The following is a 21,048-nucleotide window of genomic DNA, read 5'->3' as shown; positions in this document are numbered from 1 at the left end:
ATGCAGCTCCAGTGTGAGTGTTTACAACATAGTAATTACTGGCCAGACGTCGAGGGAGTTTTCTTTAAAGAGAAATCAAGTTCAGACTTTACTGTCAAACAGTTTTGGTACGGACGTGTGCATTCACTTGAATGATGATTATTTCCGTAGGTGTAATTGTTTAACCATATGCATGAAAACGGTAGCTTTTTGTTCTGGTGGCAGGAGGGAGTCTGCACAGTAGCAGCCCTGAAAAGTCGAGTCAGGAAATGATCTGCACTATAGCTCTGCGGGATTGCAATGACACAAGTAGAGGAGCTACTCAACTGACGCGACACTAGATGGGTGAGATTCTTTCAACATGTTTTGTATTGCTACAAGATTGTCAAAAGATACTTTTTGAAGATATTTTTTTCACCATTTTTTTTCCTTTTCGGAGAGTCATGTAGGCCTGTTTTCATTCTTTGAATTGAATAGAATAGAATAGTCTTTACTGTCACTGATGTCAACCGGGTAAATTATTGTGTGCAATGAAATTAGACATAGCACTCTAGGGTAAACATATTTTAAGAGAAAAATAAATGACTGTCAAAATAAATAGGCAAACATATTTACAACATAGTGTTTAGGGCAGGCGTGTCAAACTCAGTTTGGCTCGGGGCAAAATCCAGACTTTATTTTCTCAGGTGGGCTGTATCAGTAAAATAAATGTCAACGCTGTTTTTAGCACTATACCTACATTTGTAGCATGCCTTACAAATTATAATCACAGATGATAAGGGTTTTTTTTCCAAGCACAACACATGTATTTACAAACAATTAAAACAATTATTTTTGGCATTGAATGTGTAAACAATTTGTCAATGTTAACAGTTGATTAAACAAAGCCTTACTTCCAACCCAAATCATCACAGACATAAGAAACTCAACTGGAATCTATGGAGAGAAAATGCTGATTTTAAATAAGTCAAGGCAAGTCAAGTCATGTTTATTTGTATAGCCCCTATTCACAGAGTCTCGAAGGGCTGCACAGACCACAGATTATTACAAACCACAGACTACTATTACACCATCCCCTGATCTAAAACCTACATGAGGGCAAAGAAAAACTTAAAAACCTCAACATGAGGAAAAATAATAAAAAAGAAATACAAATTAAGATTTTTAGCAGTGAATGTGCAATAATCTCAGGTCAAACTGCTTGGTTGCTTGTATTGTAGCTAAGAATACACGGCAGAATATAGTTTTTAAAATGAAACCAGACTAGACGTTAGCTCTTTCACACCATTGCTGCCCTCAAGCTACAGAAGGAAGCGTTTGATTTGATTTGAATTAATTTTACTAAAAAATAAAAAATAAAAAGCTTGCATTTTTTTAACTTAAATTATGGCGGGCCGGATTAATTCATCCAACAGACCAGACATGGCCCAAGGACTGTCTGTTTGACATGGCTATCTTAGAGAGACTGGCCCAAGCTATGATTAAAAGTAGTGCAATAAGATTACCAGGGGGAAGGTATATATTTTCAGTATTGTGCGCTTGTCTAGGGTGATGATGACCCTTCTTTTAGGCTGTCTGTCCTTGTTTTATGGGATTTGTAGCATCTACCTGAGGACAACAGTTCAAAGAGGTAGTGGCTGGGGGGAGATCCTAATTAATAGTATCATGTATAATGTATAAACATATCTTTTAGCTTAAATAATCTCAAATATATTTAATTTCTGTCAAAACGTGTATTATAAGGATTTTTTTTTCTCCAAAATGGTTAGAAAATCACATTTATTTATGTTTGTTTTATGTAAAAGGTGGGGACAAATGCCAGATAGCAGCAGCATTCCTTAGAAAGTCAAAAAATGTAAACTAACAAATTTAATGAATAATTAAACATGCTTAAAATATACATGTCTAACACACTATAAAATAAAATATGTAAATATAATCACAAATATAAAAAAAAGTAAATACAAGTATTGTAGATAAGGGTCTGGGAGATAGCCTTCAGATCAGGGCAAAAAATAATAATTATGTAATTTCTGGACTATAAAGTGCACTGGATTATGAAACGCACTTTTCAAAACCGTATTTAGCGAGATATTTTTCAATAATTGCGATATAAGAGAAGGATTGCATCACAGGAATGAAGATACGGTAAATAAAAAGTCATTAAAATACTGAAGTAAATATGATTACAATGTATTTGTTAGGAAATGTTTTGTGCCAGTTCAGAATTCTAGAAATGTTTACCCTGTCAAATGTAGAGTTGTCATTTTCAAACTTAAAGGATTGCAGCCGCTTTTACCATAGTTAAAGCAGCTTTTAAACCACGCATGTCATATGTACAGCCTGCGGGCCAGGTCCGACCCGTTGGAGGATTTAATCTGGCCTGCCAGAAATTTCTGATTGTGTCATAAAAACGAAGTGAGTGTCTAGGTCATTCATATCAAAGGTTATGATTTTTTTCAAATAAATGCAAACTAAATGCTCTCTATCTGGCCGCTAGAAGGCATTGTTGAGTTTTTTAGAGTGCTGAGTTGGTTCAGGTCTAAAACTGCATTCACTCAACTGTTAAAATCAAACAGTTTACACAATGCCTTGTCATCCGTGAGTGTAATATGTACGGTACGTCTTCCAAAGTAGGCTGAATGATAAACCATAGTTCTTAAAAACAAAGCTAGAAATTTGGAGTTGACATTATTTTACCGATCCGGCCTCTCTGAGTACAGAGGGTCTGGATCCGTCCCCAGAGCCACACTACGTTTGACATCCCTGTTTTAAATAATAACTCAATAGCTTAATAAGCCTCAAATTGGTCACTCCTTTGGTAAACTGTATAGGTTTAACATTGACAACACTCCTCAAATTACCTTCAATAATGTTGCTGTTAAATGTTGCCATTTTTATTTCTACAATTTTCATTTACTATGCTAATGTTGTTGTCTGTTGCTAATTGACAAATATAAAAAGGTTAAATGCAGCTTTGCATACATTTTGGATTTGATATGTTAGTCTTTCGCCACTGAAAAAGGAAAAAAAAAACACCCCACCGACCAACTTTTCACATTACCAAAATGTGCCACACACATACACACGTAACGGAAAACTCGCGAAAAAAATATGTTTTCACAAGCTAAGATGGTACAGATGTGTGACTACGCAAGGCGACCAAGATGGCCGCATCAGGTGTCATCGAGAGGTTGTCTGAGACGGACCACCCAGAATCATAAGCACAATAATAGACACTGGGTGGTGCTAGCTCAAACAAAGCAAAATTAAAGGAAGTTTCTTTATCTTTTAATAATTGTTTAACAATTAACGGAGGTCAACATTTCACTTGCAGCGGCTTTCCGAAAAGTTAACCTATGTTAACCAGTGAGCACTTGCCCCCACCCTTTCCAAAATAAATATTTCTGTGCATGCTACTGTATTTGTTTCGCATTTTTTATTTTCAATGATTTTGCAACTTAAATCACATCACAAAATGAACAAATAACCCAAAAAGAAAAAAATGAATGACAGGTTAAAGCCAAAAGCTTATAAGAGACCCGTCCCCAAAATAACTTTCGATGCTTCGTCTATCAAAACGTTTTCTTTGAACAATTTCTTATTTTTTCTAACAAACAACAAAAAATCCTAGACATATGTGCACTTTCGGGATTTATTCATAGCACTGATTACCCAAAGAAACATGTTTTATAATTAAGGACCAGAACGTAAACAGGACCCAATTGCGTTACGTTTCTCACAAGTTTTATTGAAGGAAAGAGGAAGGGCTGCGCCCACGATCCGGTTTAGCTGGACGCGGGAAGCAAGTCGCTCTCGTACTCGGATTGTGATCCGAACACGGAAGTGGATCTGCCGTAGCGAGCGATGGCGGTGTCAGGGACGGAAAAACGAGTCGGTAGCCAGGACTGGGAGAGTAAGGCGTGGTCTGGGTCGGAAACGAAGCGTAAGCCAGAACCGGAGCGTAGACGTAGTCAGGGACAAAAAGAGGTCGTAAGCCAGGACAGTAGAGCAGACGTGGTCAGGATCAAAACTGGTCATGGCCAGAGACAGACGGGAACAAAAACGGGACAGGTGGGAGTCAGGGTTGAAAAAGGCTTGCCTAGTATACACTGTGGTTTGCAGACGGACAACAGGGAACTGACAGGACTCAGTTCAAATAGTGACAGGGAGCCAATCAGAACCCGTGTTGTCAAAATGAGCAGGCACAGGTGATTTCCATCATTAATCATGACATTATGGCACATTGTATGCAGAATTTCTTGCAATTTAATGCAATAAATTTTGTCAAATTCAAGAAAACTATTAACTTTGAAAGCATTGTTGCATTATTGTGCAAAATACTGTTTATCTTTTACGGGATTAATAAGTGGTTTAAAAACTGAATTGTCTTTTTTTTTAGTTTGAACATTTGCGGGATTAGATAAGACACTCCAGGATAAACACGTAATGAAGATGTTAAAAAATAATAATGTCAGAATAAATGGGCAAAAATACTCACAAGGTGTTGTTTGGAGACTGGCCCAAGTTGTTATAATAGTGCAATGAAAAAGTAATGCATTTTACCAATAATGAATAGTAGTGCAGTGTTATTTAGCAGCAACAAAAGTTGCCAAAAGGGGCAATAAATATGGTATGAATACTTATTATTCTACACAATAGGCAAGATATATATTTTTCACAGTCTTGTGCGCTTGTTTAGGATGTTGATGGCCTAGGGGGAAACACTCTCTCCAAGCCCTGTAGCCTTTGTTAGTGAGCTGTATCACCTACCAGAGGGCAACAGGTCAAAGTACTGTTGTGGTGGCCGAAATTAGAAGACTCCTTTGTAATCTTGTTTGCTCTGTTGAAGTATTGCAGTGTACTCCAGACTGGGTAGAGAGCAACCAATGTTGATAGCATTGATGAGCATAAACATGATTTATTGCATCATCAAGGATTAACTCAGTGACTGGAACATCAGAACTCAGCACTGCATTGAGAAGAATGATTTCAGACCATCTTCCAGCAATGGAGTGTTGTTGCCCACAGACAGACAAAGGACCATGGTATGGCTACACTGGATCTATCTCATGCTACAAGATCTTGCAAGATTATAGTTCAATTGAATTTTTTGGTCCTGCGAAGCATGACATTCTCTTTTTGTTGTTTTATTTTTTGACTGAGACAGGGCAACATTCAAAATACACTGAGATTACAAAACTAAGAACACATGTGCTTTAGTAGTTGGGTGACAAGGAAAAGGGATATTGTCTTTTTAAATTGGGCCGCAATGGACAGGAAGTCCCCCGTGTTTCACAGGTTCCTTTGTTTCTGGTCAAAGTACGTGTTTGTCGAGAGTTGTGGGTGTTTTCTGTGAACCAATCACATTGTGATTAACCCTAGGCAGGAAGGAAACCACTTCAGGCAGGCGGCCAATCATAAGTAAGGTTCTGCAGGAAACGGCAGACTGACTTTGAAAACTTCAAACCCACACCGATGTATTAGGGAAAGACAACTTTGTGACCTTTGCTTCTTTCATACTGATCATACTTCTCAGCATACGCGTTTTAATCTTGAAATAACCGTCAACCTGGACTCTTTTCTTAAAATGGATTCCACCTACGCAACTCTTGCTTATTAAGCTAGAGAGTTAATCAATATGCTGCACTGGGATACACTACCAACAACATGTACGTTCCATCTGTGAGGAAGGCAACAGTGTGGAGTTCCAAGGACAGAATTGAGATGTGTTTACATGAACAAAGGGATGTTATGTGAGTATAAAGTTCTTCCATTGCTGGATATTAAGATTTTTTAATTTATTTTTAACAGGAGTTTTGCGGGGAGACAGAGTTTTAATTTTATGAACACATAGCAAGCTATGAGTTCAAAAGTTTGGGGTCGCTTAGGAAAGAAAAGCGCTGGTTTTTGTTTTTTTCAATGAAGATAACGTTAAACTAATCAGAAATGCACCCATAATATTGTTAACGTGGTAAATGAATACTTTAATAGAGCTCCATTTCCAGCAACCCCTACTCTAGTGTTCTAATAGTACAATGTGGTTGCTGATTGCATCAGAAGGCTAATGAATGATTGGAAAACCTTTGTACAATGATTTTGGCACAGCTGAAAATAGTTTAGTTGAGAGACGTTATAAAACTGACCTTACTTTGAGCAAGTCACGTATCTAGAGCATTACATTTGTGGGTCTGATTAATCTTTCACAAAAAGAGAACTTTTGCGTGAGCCTCAACAGTCTATTCTTGTTTTATGAATGAAATGCTATTGCAAAGAAACTGAAGATCTCCTACAAAAGTATGTAGTACTCCCTTCAGAGAACAGCACAAACAGGCTCTAACCAGATCAAAAGTTAAAATGGTAGGCCTCACTGCTCAACTAAGCAAGAGGACAGGCATGTTTAAATCATTAGTTTGAGAAATAAACGCCTTACAGGTCTTCAATTTGCAGCTTGGTTAACTAGTACACACAAAACACCAATCTACAGTGAAAACAAAACATTGGAAAACTCGTTTGAGAAGTAAAACACCTTAGTGAGTTTTAGTGGACCGTTCTACATTAAATCTCTAAAAGCCATTGAGGTCAGATGTTACTAATAACTGTTTGAGATAGAACTTCTTGCGAAGGCAGTTGCTATGCTTACTGTTTCTGCTCGGAAACAAGGCATTTCCAGGAAGCCTTTTCATTTAGACCCTTTGTCATGGTTGGGAGGATGGGCGGGAAATCTCGTCTTCCTGCCTGGTGCTCCTGTGATAGTATTTCCTTTTGGTGTCACAGTTGGTCCCCTGTATATTTAGGCCTAAATATATCCATTCATCTATCCGTTATCTGCACCATTTTTCCTCACTAGGGTCGCGGGGGTGGCTAGAACCCAACCGAGCTATCCCCAGCCTTGGACACCATGACTTGCCAGCCACTCACAGGGCACACAAGGACAGACAACCATTCACATGCGCATTCATACCTAGGGACAATTTGGAGTCAGTAAATAAACCTGCCATGCATGTTTTTAAATTGTGAGAGGAAACCAGGGTGCCAGGAGGAAACCCACTGAGCACGGGGAGAACACGCAAACTCCACACAAAAACGCTGGTACCAGAATTTGAACCCATGACCTCAGAACTGTGCCGCACTAACCACTCATCCGCCCTGCCGTGCATAAAGTATATATATTTTTTAAAAACTTGACATTACAGTTGAAGTTAGAACCACATTACTTACACAAAGTAGACATTACGCATGCGTTTGTTTTCAATTATAAGACAAGTAGCTGCAAATCTGAGTGGGATACTGTAGTTACTTTTGTGTACCGTAAATGCTGGACTAAGAGCTGATACTTTTTTTGCTACATATTAAACACTGCAGCTTTAAATACGGTGCAGCTTTTTTTTCATTGTGGCAGCGCCGAACAAAGGAGCGAGCTACTCTATTCCGCAACGCATGCGCTCTAAATACAAAACATCATGGTGACGTCTGGAAATATTTATGACGCCTCTCTAGAGGAGAAATTAGTTGATATTTTTGCAAACAATACTCATTTATTACATCTCAGGGGCAAAACGGGAGGTTTAGCAGGACTTTATTGAATATTTACATCGTACTAACGATATTTAAACTTTTTCACCCACAAATCAAGTCCTGAATTTATACATCTGAATTAAAAAGCAGTGGAAGATATCTATTAAAAACGCCTCATTATTCCTTCCGTATCTTCTGTGTCAATGTCAGGTCGCTGATGTTTCCTTTTATTTTTAAACACTTAAACTATGCACACGGCCATGCATTTTTTGGGGTGACACAATATATTTCAGTGTACATTATTTGGACATGAACTTAAATTTTGTTAACTCAGCCATTTATGAATATTTTTTTACTTCCAACCCTTTAAAAATTGTCATTGCATCAGACCTATCCATACATATATAGTTTTCCATTTATTCGCTCGTCTTGGGATCAAGAGGTCGCAGGTTCGATTCCCGGCTCCTCCGTTTTATATGTCAAAGTTTTCTTGGGCACGACACTGAATCCCTAATGCCCCCGATATCAAGTAGTTGCCTTGCATGGCTGACCATGCTATCGATCGGTGAGTGTGTAAAAGGGAAAAATGTGAAGCACATTGCAAAGTGCTTTGGGAGGTCTTCATTGACTTAAAAAGCACTATATAAATGCAGTCAATTTACATTTACATCTATGCAATAAGACATTACATGTCCTAAAAGTGACTACAAGTATTGAGAAAACGGAACTGTGTATACATATACACAAAATTTCTAGATTAATAATATATATGGCCTACTTATATCTTGGAATCAGTCAAAAAGTGGTGACATTTTAATTCTTTTGACAATAGCAGTTTCCCCCCAAACCTCGCTCAATGCATGTCAGTGTACATTATTTGGACGTGAACTTGAAGTTTGAGATCTCAGTTATCTATGAATATTTGTTTACTTCCAACCACTCAAAATGTTTGGTGGCATGAGACCTATCTATACAAATATGTTTTTTCATGTATTTATTCAACCCCTCGCACCTCAGAGCAGTACATATCCTAAAAGTGTCACGACTAGAACATAAGGAGGACCCAGATGTGTAACGTTACTCACAAGTTTATTGAAATATAGAGGAAAGGCAGCGCAAGCGATCCGGTGCTCGCTGGACGCGGGAAGCAAGCCGCTCACGGGATCGGAGCGTGTTCCGAATGCAGAAGTGGATCTTCCGGAGCGGGAGATCGTAGCGAGTTAGACTGAAAAACAGGTCGTTAGCCGGGACGGGAGATCAAAACTTGGTCGGGGTCCAAAAACGGGTCGTAGCAGGAGACAAACAGGGAAATCAGGAACGGACAAGTGGAAAATCGGTGACAAAACGGGACCGACGGGAGTCAGAGTCAAAAATGCTTGCCTTGTGAAAACAAAGGTTCACTGACGGACTGACAACAGGCGAGTGAAAGGACTGAGCTTAGATAGGACGGGGAACCAATCAGGTAACCAGCAGCAGCTGGCGCCAAACGAGCGGGCGCAGGTGAGTGTAATGAGAAATTATGAGAAAAAGTGACTAGAAAGAAAACTAACTGTATATACGTACAGCATACATAACATTTCTTGATGAATATTTCATATAATATAGTTGAAGATTTTTATTAGTCAAAAAGTGGTGACAATTTATTTTCAATACATTTTTTAAATAACAGCAGTTTCACTAAAAAACCCACACAATTTTTTGAACGTGAACTTTCTATATCTATATATATTTTTTTAACTTTCAATCACTCAATATATTCGATGGCATCAGACCTATTTATTAATATGTAGATTTTAAGTTTATTATTTATTGATCTACTAAACTTGATGACAGACATCGTTGCAGTCAAACTTGGACAACCCACTTAATTGTCCCACAGGCTCTTTGTAGCCTCATCTTTTGACTTGTACATTCCAGTTAAAATGAGAAGTCCTAATTATGCACAAAGTTGCTGTGCGGTGATCTTGGTCCAGCGCATTATTGTTTTCTCCCCTTGTAAATTTCTAGTCTTTACTCCGGGCACTCCGGTTTCCTCACACATTCCAAAAACATGCATGTCAGGTTAATTGGCAGATTTGAAATGTCCCTTGGTGTAAATGAGCGAGTGAGTTGTCTGTCTCTGTGTGCCCTGCAACTGGCTTGCAACCAGTTTAGGGTGTCCCCTGCCCACTGCCCAAAGATGGCTGGAAAGGTCTCCAGCACCCCGGTGACCCTACTTAGGATAAGCAGTGCAGATAATGGATGGATTGATGGAGGGATGGACTTTGTGGTCGATAATTATCTCGGTAAAAAAATCGATTGAGTGTGGTGACGGGGCTACTGATACGCGCAATGGCGTACAAAGATGGCCTGGGGTCCGGCAGTGTCGGAGGCAAAAAAGTGGCCAGCCACTTTGTGTGATGGAGACCACGTGTTTTATTTTATTTTATTTTTCATTTTTGGATCGCCAAATGTTTTGTCGCATCCTCTTCAACAGCATGCTGCGCATTCTCGTCACCCAGATCCTCCTCCTAGTCTTTTTCCACGACATCGTCACCCAGTTCATTGCCATCAGAAGCCATTTGTCCCCCTGCTGCCAAGCAACCAGGTTCAAAATCCTCATCGAGATAGTCCGAGGTGTCAGGGAAAAATAAATATTTACATTCAGATTTTCCCCCATAAACAAATGCAGTGTTTCATTGGCTGAGCATTTCCTTTCCATCCGGCCCAAGTCAGTGTTGGTAGGTAATGGTCAGTGTTGGCCCCCCTATATACATTTTGCCAAAAAGGTCACGGTCCAATCAGAATCAAAGAGCTGACCAATAATAGTTGAGAGTCCAACACATTTTTATTTGAATTGTTTACCTTTCCCACGGGAATCATACAGATGTTTTTCTCCCTTCAATCAATCAGTTAATTATCTTTGAAGCAGCGCAGGGTGAACACACCTACAACTGCTTTGGCTGTGCCAAGAACCTGAGATGCAATTCAAGTTCACGACACTTGATTTTGCAATAACAAGGTAGAAAGCACGACAATTCTTTCTCATTGCTTTTCAGAAGTTTTTGCAAAGCAATACAAAATAATTACCATGTGCGTGATGCACCACGGTGTGCAACACCAGCGTCATGGGGTTGTAGTCTGTAGTTTGCAGGCAAAATTATTATCATTCTCATTATTATTAATATAATCATTATTGTATTGGGATTTTGGCACCACATAAAAACATACCAAAATCCCGGGAAATGAATTAATATACATCAGGTTTAGCCATGCGATTGGCTGGCAACCAGTTCAGGGTGTCCCCTGCCCACTGCCTGATGATTGCTGGGATGGGCTCCAGCACCCCCGCGACCCTACTGAGGATAAGCGGTTTAGCTAATGAGATGAGATGAGACATCAGGTTTATGATAAATCAAAGGTTACGAATTATAATGGATATCTATACGTCCAAGTAATGTGCATAGCATGCTTTTTGTTTAGTATGTGGTTGTCTCCTAAAAGCAATTGCATAAATCACAGCACAATGCCATTTCGAAGATTCTTATGTTCTGACAAACTGTGGAAAATTCGAGCTACCGAGGTTTTACTTTTCAATGCTCTCTCTTTGATTGAAAATACAAAAAGAATGAAAATGCACATAATATGTACCTACATGCCACGGGGGTTAATAATTTAAAAGACTTTTTGCTTTTTCTTCTATTTTTTATTAAACATGTCTACCTATATATATATGATCTTCTCTGTTAAGTGTCATATATTTTATCAAAAGGAGCTAAAGTTTCCTTTAACTTCTTCAAACCTTAATGCTATTTTTTTTCGGATTTAGTATTTTTCGTATTGTCTTATAAAGTGAGTCTGTGACTTTTATTTGAAGTAAAATAACTCCCGGGTAGGTTTCCTCAATGTTCTCTTGTTGATTAATCATAGACAGAAAATACAGCTACAGCAGGTGCCTGGCATTGGCAACGTCAACAGAACATCTTTAATACTGCAAATCATTGTTTGACACGATGCCTCTCTCAGCATTGCCTTGTCACATAAAACGATTTAGCCTGCGAGGAATGAGTTTGACACAATGTGAGTTACAATTAAGTTACCATGATGTGCCAATGGGTCTACTGCTTGATGGTTACATTTTCTCAAGCCAGACTGAGAAGGGGCAGGAAATCCAACCCTCCAGTTGATAAACAAAAGGAGAATCCGGTAGATGATGATGGTGCCGGAGGACAAATCCGACACATCTTTTTCTTGCTGCTGCTCCACCCTGATGATTGACTGGCTTTTAATCTTTTATCTGTATTCCAGTTTAGCCTCCATTCCTACCATTCCCAAAGGGTTGACTCATGGTTTCACTTCTGTCGAAAAACTTTTAATCAATTCAGTGTTCGTGCATACACTTACTATGCTCTGAGTGCATTTTAAAGGTGACTTCTCGTTTTGGATCCAAGTTGGATATGCTCATTAGATTTATTTCAGTAATCACACCGTGTTTGAGCGCTGCTCTCTGTAACAATAATGTGTTATTCTTTTGTGGCTGTTGTAAATAAAGTGCATTTGCTCAGACAAGCATTCAAATGCATAGCAAATCAGCCAAACAAAATAATTGATTTGTTCACTCCTTAAAAACAACCTATATGTATTTGCAGAGTGATAGAGCCACCTAGTGGTACATTATTCTTATAAAAGGAATGACATTTATCATTTACTGTACACCAGTTTAAAATACCAGAACTAATAATAATTACATTACAAATGGTAATTTTTTAAAATCATTATTACAAAATTAACAAAAAAGTAATAATGGAGTTTTAAACCCCAAAAATGCAAGCATTAGTGTTTGAATTTTTGGTGCGTTTTTCAGATTTTTTTTTCTGCTGTTGCAATGTTCTTAAAGAAACACTGCATATTATTTACCATTTCTTATTGGTTAACAATATTGTTTTGTATAATAAGGAAAATAACATAGAATATCATATGAACGTGTATTTTGTTTAATACTCATAGGTCAAGTCAAGCCACATTTATTTGTATAGCCCTTAATCACAAATGTCTCAAAAGACTGCACAGGGAACAGTTACACCATTCCCTGATCTTAAACCAACATGGATGTCAGAACCCGAACAGACGGTGGACCCAGATGCGTAACGTTTTCACGCAAGCTTTATTTTACGAGAACGGGGCAGTCATGCGCGGGAACACAAACGACAGCGCTTCGGAGATCGCTGGGCAGAAGAGATCAAAACCGTACAGGACAGACGGGATCGATACCAGATACTGGATACAACAGCAAGATATGGGACAGGACGGGACAGACAGGATCGATACCGCATACTGGATACACGAGCAAGATACCAGACAGGGCGGGACAGACGGGATTGATACCGGATACTGGAGACTAGAGCAAGATACCGGACAGGACGAGACAGGCGGGATCAATACCGAATACTGGAGACTGGAGCAAGATACTGGACAGGATGAGACCGGCGGGATCGATACCGGATACTGGAATGGAGAGAGTCAAAATGCAAGTCTTGCAAGTGCAGAGGTTCATTGACGGACAGACAGGGAGTGAATGAAAGTACCGAGTTTAAATAGGAGGGAAGCAAATCAGGCAACAAGCAGCTGGCGCCAAACGGCCCAAATGAGGGCAATGGGCAACCGTGACAATGCAATCAAGGAAAAACTCAAAAACTTTAACATAAGGAAAATAGGAAAATAAAAAACCTTGAGTGGTAATCCCCCTGACAGAATGACCAGGATGCAATTGATTTTGCATTGGGTAACAATAGACAAAACATAGTGAACATCAATAAGAAGAACATAGGTAGGATGTAAAACTTTGTCCAGGAAGTGCTTAACTGCATTAACTCCTCAAGCCTGTAAGGCTCATTAGAGGGCGCTGACATGTTTTTTGCCCTCATGCTGCTAAGGGTAGCCCAAAAAACAAAAACCTAGTGAAAGGCTAGGCAAAAAATTGAAACGAAAAAATTGTGTGGTTTGGTCATTTTGAGTCTAGCTCGTTTTGTATCCTTCCTTGTGCTTTGTAACACTCATTTTCGGTTGCACTACACAATACAGCGACATCTAGTAGTCAAACATTACAAAGTGTCTCTTTAACACATTTGTACTTCATTTCATAGCAATTAAATTACTGTTAAAAAGCTTATGCAATAAAAACAGTAGTAACATAGTGAACAACAACGCAATTACAGTCAAACAGAATAGTGAAAGTAGTATTGTTTGCATTTTGGATGACTTTTAATTATTTTTTTCTTTTTACTGAGCTTAGAGAAAGAGGAATGTTATTGCGTATTATTTAGCAGCTTCTAACGGTAAAAAAGTAATAAAAATCAATATTGCTTTAAATAAAGGATCTACAGAGCAGAAGTCAATGGAAGGAGACCAAGAGGAAGGCCGCAATTGACGTGGATGAATGGTGTTATGAGTGCACTGCAGAAAAGAGGTCGAAATATAATGGAAGCTAGAGCTCTTTTTAGTGATAGAAAGGAGTGAAAAGGTGTTGTGAAAGGATAGTGGGATTGTGGACGCGTTCTTAAGGATGGGCTGGGCACCCGTATGATGCGGCAGGGGTAAACCAGTGAAAGCTGTCGGGCCCTGCTGTTGAACAAAAGAGTGTGTTGTGTCACCCTGACCCGAGTGACATGGCCGCTTTCTGGTGTCCCGTTTCATCTGGAGGGACGAAAGCATGAACAACATAGGTGCCGAGGTGCCTAACTTGTTTGGGTGTTTGGGCAATTGGGTTGGCCATGGTCCAAAAAATGTTGTGTGTTTTTTTGCTATTTATTTCCCTTTTATTTTCTTTGTTATTGTATGTGTTTGTCTTGCTGTCGGTCACCCCTCTTGAGGGATATGACCATGGTAGATAGATAGCTTTAAATAATAAACTAAAACCCATGAACTGTCATTTAATCAGGCTTTTTTAAATACGTGCATTTATTTTGCATAACACGAGCCTCACCTAGACAGGCTGATATGATGATATGATGATCCGCCATCTTGCTGCTACAGACATGGTTGGGTAGTTGGAACCCTTAACGACTTTGATCGTAAAGGCACCATTTCCTGTGGTGTGTCTTGGGGAAGTAGAACCCGGTGGCGACCATCCCTCTACAGGCCAACATATGTTTCCACCCAGTCTGGAACAGGGGACCTTTCGCGTGTTAGGTGAATCTGCTAACCACTGCACTACGGAAACATACAAAAAAAATAAAGAAAAAAGAAAACCTCATGAAATGCTCGGCCAAAAATATGAAGAAAAATACTTAAAAATACTTTGGTCATAGTTTGCATTCCCTCTCATGTCCTTTAATAACACTTTTGTACTTTTTTATTTTTAACCTATTATTATTATTATCTCATCTCTCATCTCATTAGCTGCACCGCCTATCCTCAGTAGGGTGCTGGAGCCCATCCCAGTAATCATCGGGCAGTGGGCAGGGTACACTCTGAACTGGTTGCCAGCCAATCGCAGGGCACACAGGGACAGACAACTTGTTCGCTCATTCACACCTAGGGACAATTTGGACCAGTCAATCCACCTGAAATGCATGTCTTTTGAATGTGGGAGGAAACCGGAGTGCCCGGAGGAAACCCACGCAAGCACGGGGAGAACATACAAACTCTGCACAGGAAGCCCGGTAGCTGGATTTGAACCCACACAGGAGGTTCCCAAGACCTTAGAACTGTGCCTGCATATGCGATAACCACTGCGCCGCTGTGCTGCCTTATCATTATTATTACTATTATTATTATCACTTTTACTATTATTTTTTTACTATTATGAATATTATTGGTATGGTATTGCAATACTTTTATTGTACAATACTTCTCTATCTAATACAATAGCACGTAAAACATTACAAACAGTTGCGAAACAAAAAAAATTACCATATTTATATCAAAATATTAAATAACAATGCAACAAGATAAAAATAGTGTTCAATGTTTTGTTTCGGTTTTTGATGGATTTTACTGAATTGTTTTACAAAGCTGGTAGCAATAGCGATGTTTTTCCCACACACCGTAGCAGCATAATTGAGGACAATCATATCAGCCCCCTCAAGGTGAGCCTGATGTTATATCAAATTAATATAATTTCTTTTACCTACCAGTATTGCAGTGTTTGTACGTTGTTATGTATTTTGTTTTTAATTTTTCAATACAATATTATTTTTTTCTTACCACCAGTAGTCCCTAAATAATACACAATGTCCCTTTTATATTGAATATGTCACGGTTGCCATGGTGCCCAATTGGCCCCGCCCATGTGGCGCCAGCTGCGGCTCATTGACAGATTGGATTCCCTTCTACTTAAGCTCAGTGCTCTCACTCACCCTTTGTCAACAAACCTCTGCACCTACAAGACATGGGTTTTTACATGGGTTTCCTGCCTGTGTTTCCTGTCCGATATCGTTCCCGTCTACTTTGTCCTGTTTAATATCTATCTAAAGTTTTGTTCCCGGCTATTGTTTGTTAACGATCTCCAGTGTCTGGTATCAATCATGTCTGTCCCGCCCTGTCCGGTATCGACCCCATCTGTCCGATATCTGCTCGTGCAATTGGTACCATTCTCATCGGCCTCAGGCTTCCTGTCATTCCACGCCAGACTGCTGCCTTACGTCTTCTGCCTAACGATCGCCGAATCACTGGCGTTTTGGGTTAACGTTCATGACTGCCCCTTGACCCGTAAAATAAAGCTTGTATGAGAAACGTCACGAATCTGGGTCCTCCTTCTTTTCCGGTTCTTGACAGTGCAGACTGACCACCGGAGAGTGACAGGACTGGGCTTAAAAAAGGACAGGAAACCAATCAGGTAGCCCGCAGCGGCTTGCGCCAAATGAGCGGGCAGAGGTGAAATTAATGAGTAATCATAAGAGAATAGTTATAAATTGTTAAGTAGTACATAGAAACAGACCACTGTTATTTGAAAAACAAATACTTTTTTAATACTATATAACTGAAAACATGTCATTTCAACTAATTCTTTAGCTCTGGGGAAACAACGAAAACTCTCTTAAGGTACCTTTGGTTCAGTGCCATAATATCACACCAGTTAAGAATGCAGTACAGAATGCAGCGCATCTAGTCAAATGTTTACGCAGTCCTGTAATGTGGCGGTTAGAGGAAGTAAATGCATTCATTTTTAGGCTGAACAACCACCCTTCATCTCTTGGGGGCTGCTGATAAACTAGAAGGAAAACTTATTTAGGGATCAAGGGCCGAGCACGGCGTGTTTATTTCGACCGTCTCGCCAGACTCTCACACCAAACCTCAGCTGAAAGAATCAGTGCATAGATATTTCCTGTTTCAACTGTTTGCAAGTCAGGATGTTATCTTGAATGTGTGAGGGAGGGTATGCATGAGAACAGTTCTGCAGAAAGAGCAAAAAAGTTGGACTCCCTCAAGAGAGGAAGGCAAAAGCAGTCGAGTGGACTTCATTTGGATCCATGGAATGCTTCTTCCATTAGCGACACACCGAAAAGCATTTAAATAAAGCTTGTCCGGAGGTAAGCGGCAAACTCAATTCAAGTTAATGTTTGATGCTCCATCTAAGTGTTAAGCTAAACTTTAGAACAAATAGTATTGACAGTGGAATGTGGTGTTTGTCATTTTTTAGGGTACGAGGCTCATTTGCTTAAACAGAAATCAACAGACAGATAAGACTAAAATTAAATTAAGATCTCCACCTTTTGCATCATCACCAGCGGCATTGGATGATTGTTACATGCAGTCACTTGGAAACTGACTTGTTTGTAAATGTTTTATTTTGAAATAAGGTGATTTTTTTTTTTTTGCATGTTAAATTACTTCTACTAAATGAGAAGAAAAAATTATGATAATGCTGTATGTATGGAACTATTGATAATATACTTTTAGTTTATGTATGTATGTATGTATGTATGTATGTATGTATGTATGTATGTATGTATAAATCCATTATCCATCCATCCGTTATCTGTGCCGCTTATCCTCAGTAGGGTCGTGGGGGTACTGGAGCCCATCCCAGCTATCTTCGGGCAGTGGACAGGGGACACCCCTAAGTGGTTGCCAACTAGTTGCAGGGCACACAGGGACAGATAATTCGCTTGTTCATTCACACCTAGGGACCATTTGGACTGGTCAATTAACCTGACATGCATGTTTTTGGAATGTGGGAGGAAACCGGAGTGCCCGGAGGAAACCCACAAACTCTACACAGGAGGTTCGATCCCATGACCTCAGAATTGTGCCACACAAACGCTAACCACTGCGCCGGCGTGCATGTGTATAAATATATATATATATATATATATATATATATATATATGTATATATATATATATATATATATATATATATATATATATATATATATATATATATATATATATATATATATATATAAACGGGGGGAACAAGCGTGGGGCCCAGATGCGTAACGTTTCACACAATGCCTTATTAAAGAATCGGAGAAGTTACGGCGAGAGGAAAAGGACAGCAATCTGGTGCTGAATGGGCATGAGGAGCGGGAAGCCCTCGCGAACGAAACATGGTCTGGCAGCCAGGAGACGAAGCGTGGTCAGAGATCGAAAAATGTTGGGTAGCTGGGACAAGCAGGAGGCCAGGGATTGGGGATCAATACAGGAAACAGAATTGGGCAGGATATGGGTAGCTGAGTCGTTAGCATGTTAGCATTAGAATAATTTTTCAGCATGAAGAATTTAGCATTTAGCCTTTAGCATTTCTTTTTAGCTTGTATCCATTAACATAACTCATTAACATGAGGCTATTAGCATAATTTGTAAATATACAGTCGTTAAAATATTGCCATTACCAAAATTTCTAAGCATTAAGAGGTTAGCATTTAGCCGTTAGCATCACTTTTTAGCATGAACCATTAGCATAACTCATCAACATGTACCGATTAGCATAGTTTGTAAATATGAAGTTGTTGAAATGTAGCCATTATCCAAAAATGTTAGCATGAAAAAGTTAGCATTTAGCCGTTAGCATCATTTTTTAGCATGCAGCCATTAGCACAACTCATCAACATGTACTATTAACATAATTTGTAAATATGAAGTTGTTAATATATTGCTATTACCAAACTTTTTTAGCATGAAGAAGTTAGCATTTAGCCGTTAGCATCATTTTTTTGTATTTATCCATTAGCATAACTCATTAACATGAGGTCATTAGCATAATTTTTATATATAAAGTCGTAAAATATAGCCATTACCAACATTTTTTAGCATGAAGCAGTTAGCATTCAGCCGTTAGCATCACTTTTTAGCATGTATACTTTAGCATAACTCATTAAGATGTAGCCATTAGCATAATTTGCAAATATGAAGTCATTAAATAATTGCCATTACCACAATTTTTTAGCATGAAGAAGTTAGCATTTAGCCGTTAGCATCACTTTTTAGCATTTATCGATTAGCATTACTCATTAACATGTACCCATTAGCATAATTTGTAAATATGAAGTCGTTAAAATATAGCCATTATCCAAACATTTTAGCATGAAGCAGTTAGCATTTAGGCGTTAGCATCACTTTATAGCATGAACCCATTAGCATAACTCATTAAAATGTACCCATTAGCATAATTTGTAAATATGAAGTCGTTTACAAATAGTCATTAGCAACATTTTTCAGCATGAATCAATTAGCATTGAATCATTAGCATCACTTTTTAGGTTGTATCCATTAGCATAACTCATTAACATGTAACCGTTAGCATAATTTGTAAATATGAAGTTGTTAGCATGTAGACGTTAGCAAAAAAATTAGCACAAAGCAGTTCGCATTTTGACGTTCATCAAATTTTAGCCTTTATCCATTACCATAATTCATTAACATGTAGCCATTAGAATAATTTGTAAACATGAAATTGTTGGCAACTAGCCATTATCATAATTTTTAAGACAGTAGCAGTTAGCATGTGGCCGTTGGCATTATTTGTTAGCATGGAGCGGTTAGCATGTAGCAGTTAGTATGAAGCAAGAACAATTAGACATTATCATAATTATTCAGCATATAGCTGTAAGCATGAATTGTCAATATTTAACTGTTAGCAAGTAGCTGTTTTGATTAGATTTTTGATTTGTATGCAAGAAGCAGTTAGCATTGACTAATCAGTGTTTACAGCTAGCATGAGTAAGCATAGCATCAGACATTCCCAGCAAATATTTGGGCTGGCTATGCCAGCCCAACCCATTGCTGACAGTGTTTACAGCTAGCATGAGTAAGCATAGCATCAACCTCTCATCGCTAATAATTGGGCTGGCGTAGCCAGCCGAACACTTTGCTAGCTGCGCACATAGCTGTTAGCATCCTCTCACTAGCATCCACTCTTTGGAATTCACCATTTACCCATGGTTAAAGGAAATGTGGGTTGGGCCCCCTCAAGCCCCCTCTGGACAGTCCCGGGTTACTATGACTACCCTCTGGAAAAGCCCTCGTTACCATGACTATCCATAGAAATGAATGGGCCCATGTATTCCGGCTGGGGAAATCTCAAACCCCATTCATGTCTATGTGGGAAAAAATCGTCTTTGATTGGCTCCTGTGGTGTCATGGTGATCGCCATCCCTTACCAAAATCATAACACACGATTTCCGGGCCGGAATTTTTGGTATATAAATCGTTGGGGTACTCCAAAAGCTCTGGGAGTAGAAGCGAGCCAAAGTTTTACGGAAGAAGATATAATAATTTTTATAATAAGATCCTGGAAGAGATTAATAGTTGTGTGGCCATGCCACTGACAACACATTACAACTGTGCTTTCAGCTCAGTTAGTAATTAGTGTTGTGAGGGGCTAGGCCATCACAACTAATAAAATAATATTTTTCCATCTATCTGTCCATTTTTTTGTCAAATCAGGAATTCCTGTTGGCATGAAGTTAAGCTAGTTACTTTATTTAATTTACCTATAGGCCTTTGCAGAACGATGCACCTACTGACTTAAAAGTGTGATAAGCCTTAAGATTTTGTAAGATTCTAGTCATTGTTATTCATCCTCAATTTTGCATTTCTTGTCATGTAGAAGCATGTCATCCCTGGAGGTGTGTTGGCCAGTACCAATGCGAGCCATCGGAGCCCAAAACCTCCTCACAATGCCTGGCGGAGTTTCTATGGCAGGATACCTCCACAAGAAGGGCTTCAACCAGTTTAGTATGATGGGATGTGAGTAAATAGAGGCAATACCCAACTTGACACCTAGATGGAGTCAATACTGCTATTGACCACCGTCACACTCACAGATACAATATAACAACTGGTATCAGCACTGACACAGACAGCCAGTGGTGGGTGTTCCAAACAGTAATTTAGTAACAGTTATCAGTTACTATATTGAAAATTTTACTTCATTCCCAACCACACTCCCCCCCTCCTGTCCCCGATAACTGACAAAATTTCTTTGCAAGCTACTCCGTATATACTTGCAAACATGCCAATGCCTAAAATGTTTAAAAATAGCCTCCAAATCAAAGAAATGGAGGAAAACATGTACACCAAACTGCTAAAAAGTCCAAGATGGCGGCGCGTCCAAACGCAGTGGCTT

At 39.1% G+C, this 21,048-nt stretch overlaps 1 protein-coding gene across 4 annotated transcripts in view; it reads left to right on the top strand.

Moving 5' to 3' along the window:
* The first annotated feature begins 204 nt into the window (after positions 1-204).
* sh3bp2 (SH3-domain binding protein 2) overlaps positions 205-21,048 on the top strand; it is a 39,190-nt gene continuing 18,346 nt past the window's right edge. The window contains exons 1-2 of one of the 4 annotated variants that reach the window (XM_088319728.1): positions 205-324; positions 20,530-20,669. In XM_088319728.1, the coding sequence (XP_088175854.1) occupies positions 20,534-20,669 (136 nt within the window). In that variant the 5' untranslated portion in view covers positions 205-324; positions 20,530-20,533. Of the gene's footprint in view, positions 325-5,435; positions 5,736-16,737; positions 17,007-20,529; positions 20,670-21,048 lie in introns of those variants that run through there. The other 3 variants (XM_088319726.1, XM_088319725.1, XM_088319727.1) reach the window with 3 other exon arrangements.

The sequence above is a fragment of the Urocampus carinirostris genome, chromosome 16, assembly GCF_059441175.1.
Source record: "Urocampus carinirostris isolate Australia breed hairy pipefish chromosome 16, RoL_Ucar_1.0, whole genome shotgun sequence".
Lineage (NCBI taxonomy): Eukaryota > Metazoa > Chordata > Actinopteri > Syngnathiformes > Syngnathidae > Urocampus > Urocampus carinirostris.
The sequence above is the reverse complement of the archived record's forward strand: the minus strand, read 5'-3'. Positions and strand labels throughout refer to the sequence as shown.